General features: G+C 43.5%; 1 protein-coding gene across 1 annotated transcript in view; it reads right to left on the reverse strand.

Annotated features, from left to right (window-relative positions):
- Window positions 1-1993: 1993 nt before the first annotated feature.
- The window catches only part of tyro3 (TYRO3 protein tyrosine kinase), a 31636-nt gene continuing 17474 nt past the window's right edge, over window positions 1994-16155 (reverse strand). The window contains exons 8-19 of the mRNA XM_014194866.3: window positions 13707-13849; window positions 11709-11847; window positions 11437-11563; window positions 10799-10893; window positions 10577-10672; window positions 10204-10284; window positions 9232-9324; window positions 8883-9004; window positions 7947-8056; window positions 7565-7724; window positions 7054-7190; window positions 1994-6790 (exon numbers count right to left, since the gene is read on the reverse strand). Coding sequence (XP_014050341.1) covers window positions 6373-6790; window positions 7054-7190; window positions 7565-7724; window positions 7947-8056; window positions 8883-9004; window positions 9232-9324; window positions 10204-10284; window positions 10577-10672; window positions 10799-10893; window positions 11437-11563; window positions 11709-11847; window positions 13707-13849 — 1721 coding nt within the window. The 3' untranslated portion in view covers window positions 1994-6372. The remainder of the gene's footprint in view (window positions 6791-7053; window positions 7191-7564; window positions 7725-7946; window positions 8057-8882; window positions 9005-9231; window positions 9325-10203; window positions 10285-10576; window positions 10673-10798; window positions 10894-11436; window positions 11564-11708; window positions 11848-13706; window positions 13850-16155) is intronic.

A 16155-nucleotide genomic window follows, 5' to 3' on the forward strand; every position in this document is an offset into this window, starting at 1 on the left:
AGACTCAGCGCCTTTGTATCACATGATTCAAACCCGAGGGAGAAAATGCATGCTGAAGTGGTACGGAACGCCGCCATGTGGAGATTTGAAACTCCCCGCTTTTTGGTAGGTGGCCTTCCAACAAAGACTGAATGGTTGGGGTGTAAATATAATCCAAGTTTGATCATGTCGACTGTACACGTAACGACAGACAAAGCCCGTGGGCATGCTTATTCGGGGGGAGATGTGCTAGCCAACCAGCTCTAACCAGATTGAAACGGTCAATGCAAGAATTTACCTGCGACTTCGCTGTAATTGCATCTCAACTTGGTGTTTACTAATGAACTTTTATTGGTCACATACAGATATTTAGCTGATGTTATTGCGGGTGTAGCGAAATGCGTGTGTTCCTAGCTCCAACAGTGCAGCAACGTTAGTATCTAACAATTCACAACAATACACACATCTAAAAGTAAAATAATGGAATTAAGAAAAATATAAATATTAGGACGAGCAATGTCGGGGGCATGGACTAGATACAGTAGAATAGAATACAGTATATCCATATGAGATGAGTAAAGCAGTATGTAAACATTAGTGACTAGTGTTCCATTATTAAAGTGGCCAGTGATTCTATGTATATAGGGCAGCATCCTCTAACGTGCAGGGTTGAGTAGCCGGGTGGTAGCCGGATAGTTAGGGTACTAATCCGTAGCTAGTCAGCCATAACTAGTCAGACGATGTAAGAACACTTGGTTGCGGTCCAAACGCAAATCAGACAGCCCTCGGTCCTAAACCTTCAGCCCTTGAATGACGTTTTACATCATCACATACGAGTGTAGCGACCTCAAATGTACCTTGCCCAAACGAGGGAGAGTGATGATCGAAGAGGCAACGTCCTTGGTGGAAATCTTGAATTTCGGCTTAAAAGCAACTAACCTCAAGCTATTAATGTACCTAGCAAGCTAATGTAGCTAGCTACAGTTACCCATCTAGCTAGCAAGCTAGATGTATAGTTTGTCACTTATTCCAATACATTTCAGAATTCCAATAAATGTTTATGAAGCTAGCTATGTATGTTGTATAGGCTCCTCACCACGAGACTAAGCCAATTTGAGCGTCATTCCAATTTGCCAACGCTAAAATCAATGTCATCTATATATATGTTTTAGCAAGCTAGCGTCATTATGTCTCACATGCCGAAAATGCAGCCCCTGTTGATTACGTTTGACACTAAGCTGCCACCGGAGTTTGATACTACTACAGTTTGCATTAAACTGGTGTGTCTTTTAAGTGTTTGGAATGCAGCCAAAGTTCTTCACTTCCTCCCTCGAGCTAGATCGAGGGCCTAGGGGGCAACGTTTGTGAATTGGACCGCCACTTAAGATGGCAATCAAACTGCACCTAAAAGACAGTTATACTAAATTCGAGGCAGTTGAAATGCAGTGTTTCCCCTAGGATTCTTTTCAGCAGCGGTAGTAATGTTAGCGTGGGGGACAAGCTGCAATTCTACCTGTTTTGTCACGGGGCTAAGAGGACATTTTACCGTTTTTTAACGTTGTTTTCTGCAATTCTACACATTTTGCCATGGGGCTGAGAGAACATTTTACGGTTTTAAAGGTTGTTTTCTGGGATTCTACACATTTTGCCATAGCTTATGCCTTGTTCTTATACTATCTGAGTGACTCTGATATAAGACCTTATACCATAGGTATGACAAAACATTTATTTTTACTTCTCTAATTATGTTGGTTTATAATAGCAATAAGGCACCTCGGGGGTTTGTGATATATGGCCAATACACCAAGGCTAAGGGCTGTGTCCAGGCACTTGCGTCGTGCGTAAAAACAGCCCGTAGCCGTGGTATAGTGGCCATATACCACACCCCCTCAGCCTTATTGCTTAAATATACCATACGATGATGAAACAACCAATACTTTTTATTTACTTACACTTGGTGAGAATTACATTGTAGCTTTATGTACAAATCTCAAAACAACTAGGCACAGGCTGGTAAGGATGATCATCTATGGAAATTATTTTTATAACAATATACAAAAACTTCATAGAAAATATACATATTAAAACATGTCCCTTGATATCCCATAGCCTATAAGCAAAATCAAAGGTGTCTCTGTAAGTATTTTGAACATCAGTGAACGACAGACCCCCGTTTTTATCAGGCTAATGTCTTAACAGATCATAATATCCATATTCACACTGGTAAAATGAGTTCTTGAATACATAATGTTCTGCATATTATCTTGTTTCATAAATACTCAATGGTACTCTTCAAAATAACTCATTCACAAAAATTTTAAAGGGATACTTTGAGATTTTGGCAATGAGGTCTTTATCTACTTTCCAGAGTCAGAGGAAGGTTGTTGATACCATATTTATGTCTCCGTGTCCAGTATGAAGGAAGTTGGAGGCAGTTTTGTGAGCCAGTGCTAACTAGCATTAGCGCAATGACTGGAAGTCTATGGGTATCTCCTATGACTTCAAGTCATTGCTCTAACGCCAGTTAGAAACTTCCTTCAAACGGCATGCACCGACATATAAAAATGGTATCCATGATTTCATCGGACTCTGGGGAAGTAAACTAAGCAAAAAAAGAAAACGTCCTCTCACTGTCAACTGCGTTAATTTGCAGCAAACTTTTAACATGTGTAAATATTTTTATGAACATAACAAGATTCAACAACTGAGACATAAACTGAACAAGTTCCACAGACATGTGACTAACAGAAACGTAATAATGTGTCCCTGAACAAAGGGGGGTCAAAATCAAAAGTAACATTCAGTATCTTGTGTGGCCACCAGCTGCATTAAGTACTGCAGTGCATCTCCTCCTCATGGACTGCACCAGATTTGCCCGTTCTTGCTGTGAGATGTTACCCCACTCTTCCACCAAGGAACCTGCAAGTTCCCGGACATTTCTGGGGGGAATGGCCCTAGCCCTCACCCTCCGATCCAACAGGTCCCAGACGTGCTCAATGGGATTGAGATCCAGGCTCTTCCCTGGCCATGGCAGAACACTGACATTCCTGTCTTGCAGGAAATCACGCACAGAACGAGCAGTATGGCTGGTGGCATTGTCATGCTGGAGGGTCATGTCAGGATGAGCCTGCAAGAAGGGTACCACATGAGAGTGGAGGATGTCTTCCCTGTAACGCACAGCGTTGAGATTTCCTGCAATGACAACACGCTCAGTCCGATGATGCTGTGACACACCGCCCCAGACCGTGATGGACCCTCCACCTCCAAATCGTTCCCGCTCCAGAGTACAGGCCTCGGTGTAACGCTCATTCCTTCGACAATAAACGTGAATCCGACTATCACCCCTGGTGGGACCAAACCACAACTCGTCAGTGAAGAGCACTTTTTGCCAGTCCTGTCTGGTCCAGCGACGGTGAGTTTGTTCCCATAGGTGACATTGTTGCCGGTGATGTCTGGTGAGGACCTGCCTTACAACAGGCCTACAAGCCCTCAGTCCAGCCTCGCTCAGCCTATTGCGGACAGTCTGAACACTGATGGAGGGATTGTGCGTTCCTAGTGTAACTCTGGCAGTTGTTGCCATCCTGTACCTGTCCCGCAGGTGTGATGTTCGGATGTACCGATCCTGTGCAGGTGTTGTTACACGTGGTCTGCCACTGCGAGGACGATCAGCTGTCCATCCTGTCTCCCTGTAGCGCAGTCTTAGGCGTCTCACAGTACGGACATTGCAATTTATTGCCCTGGCCATATCTGCAGTCCTCATGCCTCCTTGCAGCATGCCTAAGACACATTCACGCAGATGAGCAGGGACCCTGGGCATCTTTCTTTTGGTGTTTTTCAGTCCGTAGAAAGGCCTCTTTAGTGTCCTAAGTTTTCATAACTGTGACCTTAATTGCCTACCGTCTGTAGGCTGTTAGTGTCGTAACGACCGTTCCACAGGTGCATGTTCATTAATTGTCTATGGTTCATTGAACAAGCATGGGAAATAGTGTTTAAACCCTTTACAAGGAAGATCTGTGAAGTTATTTAGATTTTTATGAAAGTATCTTTGAAAGACAGGGTCCTGAAAAAGGGGCTTTCTTTTTTTGCTGAGTTTAGATAAAGGCCTCATTGCAAAAATCCCGAAGTATCCCTTTAAGGCAGTGGTCACCAACCAGTCATCGCCATGGACTGTTTGATCTCCAAGGCATTCCTTGTCGATCGACAAACATTTCTGTAAAAATAACAGCGATAAAGCCTTGCGTTCCTATTTCATATTTTAGTAGTGAGACGGTAGGTGCACCCGATTCAGCCGCCGGGAAGGTGAACTGTTCATATTTTGAACCATTTCATGTGTCTGAAGGTACTAACTTTGCTTTCCCAGCGGGCCTGGAGAGCAAATCAAGTGCTTTATAGGCCTACCGCTGGCTAATCTGATGGCTCAGATAAGTGTCTGCAGTAAAGTAGCACGTGTAAAAAATATATATATATTATAAAAATAACCTACAGCAAAGTTGATACTGTGAGACTTCAAACCATTTAAAACCATGACTAGAGAGAATGTCAACAAATACAGCAAAGAGCTGTTTTTAAGTGAGTTTAAGTTCTTACTCAACACTGTCAACACTTTTCATATGCTGTTAAAATAGTTCATAGGAGTAACAACATGAATTTGTGCATGAGGCAGAAATTATGCGGTGCGACTTGAGTTTTGCCATCAGCTGGAAGACTGTGTCCCTATTTGGTCAGTGTCAGTGGAGGAAAGGGAGAGAAGGGGGATGTTGAGAGGCGGACCCTCAGTCTGCTGCTCTCTCCCTCCGCTGAGACGGACCATCAGATGCAGGCACCATCAGCCCAGATTATTTTTTTTTTTAAATTGAATTAGTTCAAATATATACTCACTCAGTTGTGCCTTACAAGTAATACAACTGATCTATTGCTGGTGTGATCATATAGCCTACCTCACATTTTGAAATATACACTGAACAAAAATAAAAACACCACATGTAAAGTGTTGGTCCCATGTTTCATGAGCTGAAATAAAAAGATCCCAGACATGTCCCATATGCACAAAGCTTCTCTCAAATTTTGTGCACACATTTGTTTACATCCCTGTTATTGAGCATTTCTCTTTAAGCCAAGATAATCCATCCACTTGACAGGTGTTGCATATCAAGAAGCTGATTAAACAGCATGATTATTACACAAGTGCACCTTGTGCTGCAGTTGTCACACAATGTCACAGTTTTGAGGGAGTGTGAAATTGGTATGCTGATTGCAGGAATGTCCACCAGAGCTGTTGCCAGGCCTCACAAATGCAGACCACGTGTAACCACACCAGCCCAGGACCTCCACTTCCAGCTTCTTCACCTGCAGGATCATCTGAGACCAGCTACCTGGACAGCAGATACACTGAGGAGTATTTCTGTCTGTAATAAAACCCTTTTGTGGGGAAAAACTCATTCTGATTGACTGGGCCTGGCTCCCCAGTGGGCAGGCCTATGCCCTCCCAGGCCCATCCATGGCTGCACGCCTGCCCAGTCATGTGAAATCAGAGATTAGGGCATAATTCATTTTTCCATTGACTGATTTCCTTATATGAACTGTAATTCAGTAAAATTGTGGAACATTGGCAGGGCAATTGAAGCAAATACAATATGCCTATAGCCTACTGCACAGACCTCATTGCTACAGTACTGTTTTTAAATAGGTTAATATTGCGTAAGGTTACATAAAACAAAAAAAATCTGAGCGTTAGATCTCGTCTTGCTTTTGGACTCAAAGTGATCTCAACTCAGATTTGACAACCACTGCTTTAAAGGATTATAACAGTTGTCCCATTAAAATGTTATAAGGTTAAATAAGAATGAGTGTAATAGAGGCTTTTGGGCTGGAGCTGCTTATTATATTGAGTTTAGGGTATGAAAGGGAGTAAGTTTGCAAAGCAGCAAATACCAATGTTCAATACCTACAGTACAGTGCACACTAAGGACGTAGGCAGCATTTGTTAATAAACTCAGTCCCTAAAACATCAAAAGGTACATATCTACAGTCTAAATAATGCCCGTCAGTGAGTTTCCCATTGAAAAGTTAACTGTGTATCAGTCAAGATCTAAAATATACTGTGCTTTTTGTCAATGTAATAGTAAGGCTGATTGTGTGTATCTTGGTGTAAAGTCATAGTTTAATGTACAAAAAGACAGAATAACTGGAAATAAAATGGGTAGAAAAGTTAATTGAGATATGAACTTCAATCCAATTCTGCTCCATTAAGTCATGCTAGTAAGCGTCCGTTCGTTTTCAGAAACTTCACTAGAGGACAGTAGTGAGTGACCAACCCTCCACAACCAACTTGCCAGTCTGAAATCTGTACACGAGGACAGGGCAGGAGGCAGCATGGTGGTCGAAATATAAAAATCACACATTAATGAACGCGTCCTCATCCCTAACTTCTTGCTGCAAGGTATCCATCGAGTCCCCCTGCCTCCCACCGTCCTCTTCAGTGCCATTACAGGTAGGGCCAATGATGTAGCGGTAGTCTCCACCGATAGCCAGAGCTGCCCCAGAAGACACCGCTAGCCAGTCTCTCTCATCTTCCTCCATCCCCACACACTGCCAGGGCATTCCTGACCACGAGGGGTCCTTCCTTGGGCCCAGTGCCCCTGCCCCCTGCTCCCCCTTGTCATTCTCCAGGTTAACGTAGAGAAGGGCCTCCTTAATGCAGCTAGGCCCTGGGGATAGGCTGGCCCACAGCCCTTCCAGCTGGTCAATCAGGTGGAGGAAACTGGGGCGGCACTTGGGAACAGGGCTCCAGCAGCTATGCATGATCTCGTAACTGGGAAAAGAAAGGAAGACGATTCGAAATGTCACGTCGTTATTGTAAAGTAATGTGTTCTCAATGAGTTACCTGGTTAAATAGGCAGTAAAATATACAAACTCATGATTAAATCATTTTCATTCATCTGGCACCAATGATGATAATTAGATTGTTTTAGTCATTTGAAAAGTATAGCACCGATTCCATCAGTTCTGATGAAGGCCTTGCAGGCTGATTTTCAACGCCAGAGAATTTTCTATCAGACCCAGTGGACCACTTACATGTCGTCTCGGCAGTCAGGTGGCTGTTTGAGCCTCTCTCCCTTGATGAGGTACTCGTAGATTTCGGAGTTCTCCACGCCGGGGTAGGGGGTCTGCCCCCGTGCCATGATCTCCCACATGGTGACTCCAAACGCCCACTGTGGGAAAACGGAGTCAGTCAATTAACTTCTGGGGCCACTAAAAAGGCAAAAATAAGGAATTGACAGTTCCAAAAACATAATCAACATATCTATTAAACAGGGACTCAGTCAGTGAACTTCTGTGGCCACTACATGGTTTAAAAATTCAAAAATGAAATTGATTGGTCTGGAAATAAAATCAACATCTTATCCACGATGCATTGAATTGCATTACAAAACACAAATGTAATCCTTTTCACAAAGAGGATTTCAAGATGGGGATCCCGAACTGAAATACTCCTGCCCTACAGTGTCACCATCATTTAGAAAGTGAAGATACGAGTTTGTGTGTACTGTGACCACTATGAGGGTGCGTCCATCTTTGTATATACCACATCACTCTGAGTAGTGTAGACATTGTCAGCAAGGCTCTCCAGTGCTATCCACTTGACAGGCAGCTTTGAGACAGATCCTTGTCTGTAGTAGTCGCCACTGTAGATTTTCTTTGACAGCCCAAAGTCTGCCACACAGACTGTCAAGTTTTCACTAAGCCTATGAACAAAGGAGAGGAGATGGTCACAATCTAACCCACAAGTAAGATAACGCTCTAGTAAATTCAGTGTAAACCATATTAGAGGGAGTCCCAGTTAGGAAAGAGTAAAGTGATGGGTTGCCATATTCCCCATTTAGTGCACTAGTTTTGACCAGGGCCCTACAGGGAGTATGGTGCCATTTGGGACAAAGCCACAGTCTACTGTGCTCGTAGATTCTCACATGCAGTTGCGCGCAGCCAGATCTCTGTGTATGATGCTTTTGTTGCTCAGGTACGCCATTCCACGAGCGATGTCCAACATGAACTGTATGAGCATCTGCAGTGACACGGTCTGTGTAAGGGAGAGACAACAACATTTTGTTAAAACATGATTTGAAGCTATACAAAAAGTCTACTATGAAAATAAATAATAATTTGGGCCCACAGGTCAACCTGGTCTTTCCTCTAGTCCATAACAGGAAATAAATAAATGATTTAAAACATTCTGTATGTAAACTGTCAAACGTAACAGTAGAAGACCTTGAGTTCTCTGGACACACATTGGGCGGAAATGTATTATAGATGGTGTTATAGGGTTAGTGTACAAAACATTAGTAACATCTGCTCTTTCCATGACAGACTGTCCAGGTGAAAGCTATGATCCCTTATTGATGTTACCTGTTAAATCCACTTCAATCAGTGTAGATGAAGGGGAGGAGACAGGTTAAAGAAGGATTTGTAAGCCTTGAGACAATTAAGACATGGATTGTGTACGTGTGCCACTCAGAGGGTGAATGGGTAAGACAAAAGCTTTAAGAGCCTTTGACCAGGGTATGGTAGTAGGTGTCAGGCACACCGGTTTGAGTGTGACAAGAACTGCAACACTGCTGGGTTTTTCACGCTCAACGGTTTACCGTGTGTATCAAGAATGGTCCACCACGCAAAGGACATCCAGCCAACTGGACACAACTGTGGGACGCATTGGAGTCAACATGGGCCAGCATCCCTGTGGAACGCTTTCAACACCTTGTGGAGTCCATGCCCCGACAAATTGAGGCTGTTCTGAAGGCAAAAGGGGGTGCAACTCAATATTAGGAAAGTGTTGCTAATGTTTTGTACACTCAGTATCTATTTTAGGATGCATACAAGTGTGTATAAAATGTATAGGGGGCACTCACAAAGGGCTCGTCTCCAAGGCGGGACAAGAGCAGAAATGTGTGAAGGTCCCCGTGCTTCATGAATGGCAGGATAACCATGGGGATGGGCAACCGTTGCTGAGGCCGACTGTGCAAACTCACTCCTGGAGGACCAAAATATATTCAATATAATCAACAACTCACTGCATTGCGTTGCTGTAATGACACAGTTACAACTCTTCCTCTGAACCTAAGTAGCCTACTTGTTGTACTCGTTTGTAGAAGATAGTATTATTTGTAATCTGGTAATGCCTTTCGTAAGTAAAGTTGTAATGAATTGAATTGAAATAAAATTTAGCCAAAGTCATGTGTTTCTTTATTCACTACTAACCAATGAGCTGGATGACATTGGGATGATCGAAGTCCTTCATATGAGAAGCCTCCTTCAGGCACTGTTCAATATCACATGATGAGTTGATATCCGCTGATGGAACAAAAATGACAGAAAACAAAGTTATCACTACTTGCAAGGACGTATTAGTTCAGATCAGGGGTGAAAGTAAGCCGGCAAAATAAATAGTGGGGGCATGCCGTAGGCCTACCGGTAAAACATGAGTCTATCACAATAATTAAAAAGATGCCAAGAAGAACTGTAGGATATTACACCATTGTTTATCATTAGCCTACCACATGTCAGTGTCATTAAAAATGTGAGAATGGACTTGAAAACGTGTGGAAGTATGCTCATATATATATATATATATATATATATATATATATATATATATATATATATATATATATATATATATATATATATTACTTTCACTTTTAAAATGTATAACCTTTTTTAAAATGTGGCATAAACACAACCAGTCATGATGTTTTCATCTGATTGTCAAAAGATCACGTCAAACGGCTTCTATAAGCCTGGGTACCTGCGCACGTTCATCCACTCTAAATAAATAAATATTTATTTGTTTGTTTGTTTGTTTATTTATTTAGAGTGGGTGAACGTGCGCAGGTACCCAGGCTTATAGAAGCCGTTTGACGTGATCTTTTGACAATCAGATGAAAACATCATGACTGGTTGTGTTCATGCCACATTTTAAAAAGGGTAATACATTTTAAAAGTGAAACAAAATATGTTTACTATTAGTCCCACAGCGTACCTTTGAAATGAATAGGGATTCTGTAATTCTATGATTAGGCCCAAGCGTGTGCACACGTACAAAGGAAGTTCCATAACGGGAAGAAATCTACTTTCACCCCTACTTTCAACTGTATCAATATAATATCCACTGACCGTACACATTCATATAAAAAGGCAGTTAAAATGTACAGTCTATAGTCGCTCACTCACTTTTGAGCACCTTCACTGCAACTTTCTGTACAGTACTGTCCTCCATCTTTAGGAAGGCCTCACGCACTGAGCCAAACTCACCTACTCAAACACAGAAAAAATTAATAAAATCACTGGCACATTAATTCTGGGACAATAAACACTTTGGCTACAATTCAACATATTCCAAAACATCACAACACAGACATGAGGTCTGCCTTGTTATTTAGCAATACACAGTCATGATTATAGGCCATGCCAGACGTTAGTAAATGTTTTCCTTTGCAGTCGCCAGCATCTACCACATTCTTTCAACATGTCTACTTTCAGTCAACACTTTTAAGGGTGTGAGCTAGTTTGTATAGAAACAGTACACAAGGAAGCCCTCACTAACCTTTTCCCAGCATGTGTCCGAGGGTCAGTAGTCTTTCTGGGATCAGGACGTCTTGCAGTTTGGCCTTTAGATCGTTACTGATACCCAAGCTGTCCACTGGTGGGAGACACCGATTGAATTCATTATTCACCACCAAGGTCCACTGACTACAAGCACGTGTCAACAGAGGGTGGCACCTTTATTTGTGGAGGCCGCAAGCCAAACACGACTGCCTTTACTTACAGCTAGATTCTGGGAGCTCGGGGCAGGTCCTGTTGAATGACCTGGCTGCAGTGAAAGACACCAAGCGCTCATTCCCTGGGGGCTTGAAGACAGACCTGCAATGACAAGCGGAGTCGTTCATTCACATACTGTATGGGCGCCGGTAGGCCGACTGTCTGCAGTATCTACCAGAATCAGAGGCCTTGCTTGAATACTTTATGACTGCACTGTTATTCCTGCTTTGCCTTGGTTTAGTAACCTTGCAGTAAAGTCGCTCCTGTTCGAATACTTGTAAAATGCATCCTTCCTTCCTTGGGGTAATCTACTGATCTGACAAAGACATTGGTGAACGGAATGTAGTGGAAACCTTGCTTTCCCTCATCCAATCATGTCAGCTCAGTGATAACTTTAAGGAAGGGATGAAAGGAAGGTAAGTTGCAGTCATAAAGTATTCAAACAATGCCTCTGATTCTGGTAAATACTGCAGACCGTAGGCCTATATGTAAAGTCAGTGTACTTGGGGGGGGAACCTGGCAGCTGTTTACAGTAGGTCAGTCAATTCATTAAAATACTGCTTTCAGCCCATGCAAATTCATTTAAACAGAAAATGTTTATTTGAAAGGCTTTGGCCTGGTCTAGTAAGAGCAATGGTAGCATACCCAAACTGTGTCTCCTTCCCTCTGCGGTGCACTAGGACTGTCAAGAGAAGCCCCACCACGGTGGCCACCAGCAGGCCCAACAGAAGACCCACCCACATATGGCCTCTCTGCATCTGGGCTGCCAATGCTGTGTGGAACACACACACACACACACCATTACAAACTGGCTTTACATACAGCACAACGCCCTGTCACCTTCAAATTTGGAACATAAGTTTTAAAACAACTAGAGTGACAGGGCTTATAATGGAGACTGAGATGGGCTCACTGACCTGAGGCGGGCTTGACCAGTACAGGCTGGCTCCAGGGCCCACAACCAGCCACTGTACACGCTGACACCTGGAAGGTGGCGTTGAAGAAACGACCTCCACCAGACAAGTGGGCCACATTCTCTTTAAAGAACAGAGCCTCCTGGAACACAACAACCAAAGTATGTCAGTGTGTATGGTCTGTATAAGACATGCTTTGAGTTTAAAAAACTTAAACAAAGCTTCCATCGCAAGGGAATGCTGGCCTTTTAAAATGTTTTACACAACACACATTGTGCTTTGGAACTGCTGAATACTGAGAAAAAGGAAAACAATCAGTTGGATACTTTTCTTTGGCACCACAGGAACACAATACGAATGTGGCCTTTCTATGCTTGAGGCCCTGGGTCTCAATCCCGCCCTGTGCAATTGGGTCTCGGACCACCTGACAGGCCACCTCCAGTTGGTGAAGGTAAGAAACAAAATCTCTACTTCGCTGATCCTTAACACGGTGGCCCCACAAGGGTGTGTGCTCAGCCCCCTCCTGTACTCCCTGTTCACCCATGACTGCGTGGCCATGCACGCCTCCAACTCAATCATCAAGTTAGCAGACGACACAACAGTAGTAGGCTTGAGTACCAACAACGACGAGACAGCCTACAGGTAGGAGGTGAGGGCCCTGGGAGAGTGGTGCCAGGAAAATAACCTCTCACTCAACGTCAACAAAAATAAAGGAGATGATCATGGACTTCAGGAAACAGCAGAGGGAGCATCCCCCATCCACATCAATGGGACAGTAGTGGAGAAGGTGGACATTTTTAAGTTCCTCTGCGTACATGTCACTGACAAACTGAAACGGTCCACCCACACAGACAGTGTGGTGAAGACACAACAGCGCCTCTTCAAACTCAGGAGGCTGAAGAAATTTGGCTTGTCACCTAAAACTTTTACAGATGCACAATTGAGAGCATCCTGTTGGGCTGTATCACCGCCTGGTACGGCAACTGCACCGCCCACAACCGCAGGTCTCTCCAGAGGGTAGTGAGGTCTGCACAACGCATCACCGGGGTCAAACTACCTGCCCCCCAGGACACCTACAGCACCCGATGTCACAGGAAGGCCGAAAAGATCATCAAGGACAACAACCACCCGAAACACTGCCTGTTCACCCCGCTACCATCTAGAAGGCGAGGTCAGTACAGGTGCAAAGCTGGGACCGTGAGACTGAAAAACAGCTTCTATCTCAAGGCCATCAGATGTCTCAAGTTTTGAGGGAGCGCGCAATTGGCATGCTGACTGCAGGAATGTCCACCAGAGCTGTTGCCAGAGAATTGAATGTTCGTTTCTCTACCATAAGTCGACTCCAACGTCGTTTTAGAGAATTTGGCAGTACGTCCAACTGGCCTCACAACCGCAGACTACGTTTAACCACACCAGCCCAGGACTTCCACATGCAGCTTCTTCACATGCGGGATTGTCTGAAGGGGAGCTGAGGAGTATTTCTGTCTGTAATAAAGCCATTTTGTGGGGAAAAACTTGTTCTGAATAGCTGGGCTCCCCAGTGGGTGGGCCTATGCTCTCTCAGGCCCACTTAGGGCTGTGCCCCTGCCCAGTCATGTGAAATCCATAGATTAGGGCCTAATGAATTTATTTCTATTGACTAATTTCCTTATATGAACTGTAACTCAGTAAGATCTTTGAAATTGTTGCATGTTGCGTTTATATTTTTGCACAACTCAATTTGTTTATCAGAGTCTCATTTCATACAAGCACATTTTCGTCCACGTTCCTTCTCCTCGCCGCCTCTCCTCGATTACCTTTTTCAAACGGAGGCGAGAGAGGACAGAGGAGTTGAGCAAACCCAATTGAGAAAAGGCCTAAGTGTGCAGCCAGAGACTTGTCTGCAGCACTGCCTGCACCTTAGCTACCTTCTCCGGTGTGTGATAGATTTCTCCAGCGTGTACAGGTGTATGAGACTGTCTCTCCAGTGTGTACATACAGTTGTATGAGGCTGTATCATACCTGTCCTTCTCCTCCCAGGTTCCACTGGACTTTGTAGGCCATCAGTTTTCCCTGCAGCTCATCGTCCTCCAAGGTCGCCCAGTTCATGGACAGCTGCTGCTCTGTTAGGTCAAAGGTCAGGTTCCGGGGGGCAGCAGAGGGCACTGGGGAGGAATAACATACAGGGAGATAGTGTCAATGAAAACCCCTACATTTAACACCTTACATTTGATCATAAAGAACATTATAAAAAGGTAGTTTGGTATACAATACCAGTCAAAAGTTTGGACACACCTACTCATTCAAGGGTTTTTCTTTATTTTTACAATTTTCTACATTGTAGAATAATAGTGAAGACATCAAAACTATGAAATAACACATATGGAATCATGTAGTAACCAAAAGTGTTAAACAAATCAAAATATATTTTAGATTTGAGATTCTTCAAAGTAGCCACCCTTTGCCTTGACAGCTTTGCACACTCTTGGTATTCTCTCAACCAGCTTCATGAGGAAGTCACCTGGAATACATTTCAATTAACAGGTGTGCCTTGTTAAAAGTTAATCTGTGAAATCTTTCCTTCTTAATGCGTTTGAGCCAATCAGTTGTGTTGTGACAAGGTAGGGGTGGTATACAGAAGATAGCCCTATTTGGTAAAAGATCAAGTCCATATTATGGCAAGAACAGCTCAAATAAGTAAAGAGAAACAACAGTCCATCATTACTTTAAGACATGAAAGTCAGTCAATGTGTAAAATTAAGAACTTTGAAAGTTTCTTCAAGTGCATCGCAAAAACCATCAAGCGCTATGATGAAACTGGCTCTCATGAGGACTGCCACAGGAAAGGAAGACCCTGAGTTACCTCTGCTGCAGAGGATAAGTTCATTAGAGTTCACTGCACTTCAGATTGCAGCTCAAATAAATGCTTCAGAGTTCATGTAACAGACACATCTCAACATCAACTGTTCAGAGGAGACTGTGAATCAGGCCTTCATGGTTGAATTGCTGCAAAGAAACCACTACTAAAGGACACCAATATGAAGAAGAGATTTACTTGGGCCAAGAAACACGAGCAATGGACAATAGACTGGTGGAAATCTGTCCTTTGGTCTCATGAGTCCAAATGTGAGATTTTTGGTCCCAACTGCCATATCTTTGTGAGATGCATGGTTGGTGAACAGATGATCTCGCATGTGTGGTTCACGCCGTGAAGCATGGAGGAGGTGGTGTGAGGGTGCTTTGCTGGTGACACGGTCTGTGATTTATTTAGAATTTAAGGCACACTTAACCAGCATGGCTACCACAGCATTCTGCAGCGATACGCCATCCCACCTGGTTTGCGCTTAGTAGGACTAGCATTTGTTTTTCAACAGGACAATGGCCCAACACACTTCCAGGCTGTGTAAGGGCTATTTGACCAGGAAGGAGAGTGCTGCATCAGATGATCTGGCCTCCACAATCACCCGACCTCAACCCAAATGAGATGGTTTGGGATGAGTTGGACCGCAGAGTGAAGGAAAAGCAGCCAACAAGTGCTCTGCATATGTGGGAACTCCTTCAAGACTGTTGTAAAAGCATTCCAGGTGAAGCTGGTTGAGAGAATGCCAATAGTGTGCAAAGCTGTCATCAAGGCAAAGTGTGGCTACTTTGAAGAGCCTAAAATATATTTTGATTTGTTTAACACTTTTGTTTACTACATGATTCCATATACATTATTTCATAGTTTTGATGTCTTCACTATTATTCTACAATGTAGAAAATAGTATAAAAAAAGAAAAACCCTTGAATGAGTATGTGTGTCCAAACTTTTGACTGGTACTGTATGTCAATGCTGTCATTGTAAACTTGTGCTACTGCCATCAAGCAGTTAATTATTTAAAATACCATCTGCTCTAAAACTCAGGAGAGATTTGCAGGGAGAGGGAAATCACTAATCAATCAGTGTCTTTGACCTAACAGCACTCACTAAAAATTGGTTGATCTCTAAGAGTGAGTTCACCCCCAAATGAGAGCCCATAGTCTCCCTGTAGTGGTATTCCTGACCAGTGTGTGGGGACACTGAGGCAACAGGCCTTCGTTCAGCACTGCAACACATTGATTTGGATTGAGGGCATGCACAGTGGTTCATTGTACCAACAGTACTGGAATCAACTGGCCTGTGTCCAGCACTGCCAGTTTACAAACAGGGTCACCCCCAGAAACCCCAACTGTACTGCTCCCCTCAGACTCCCTCCCATGACCACATCCTAAACTCTGCTGCATGTATGTACACCTTATCTCAACAACAAACCTTATTTAAAACCTATCAAATGAGGCTGCATCCTATATAGGATGTAGTTCATGTTCTAGTACTTTGACAGTGTAACAACTTTGAAAAGTCGGCTGTGATGCACAGAGGGCCAACAAACACGAAGCATGACGTTATATTCCCATTGTGATAAGGTTGCCACTCGCCATATTGTTGCATGAA

This window comes from Salmo salar, chromosome 01 (genome assembly GCF_965601325.2).
Source record: "Salmo salar chromosome 01, fSalSal1, whole genome shotgun sequence".
NCBI classification, from domain to species: Eukaryota; Metazoa; Chordata; class Actinopteri; order Salmoniformes; family Salmonidae; genus Salmo; species Salmo salar.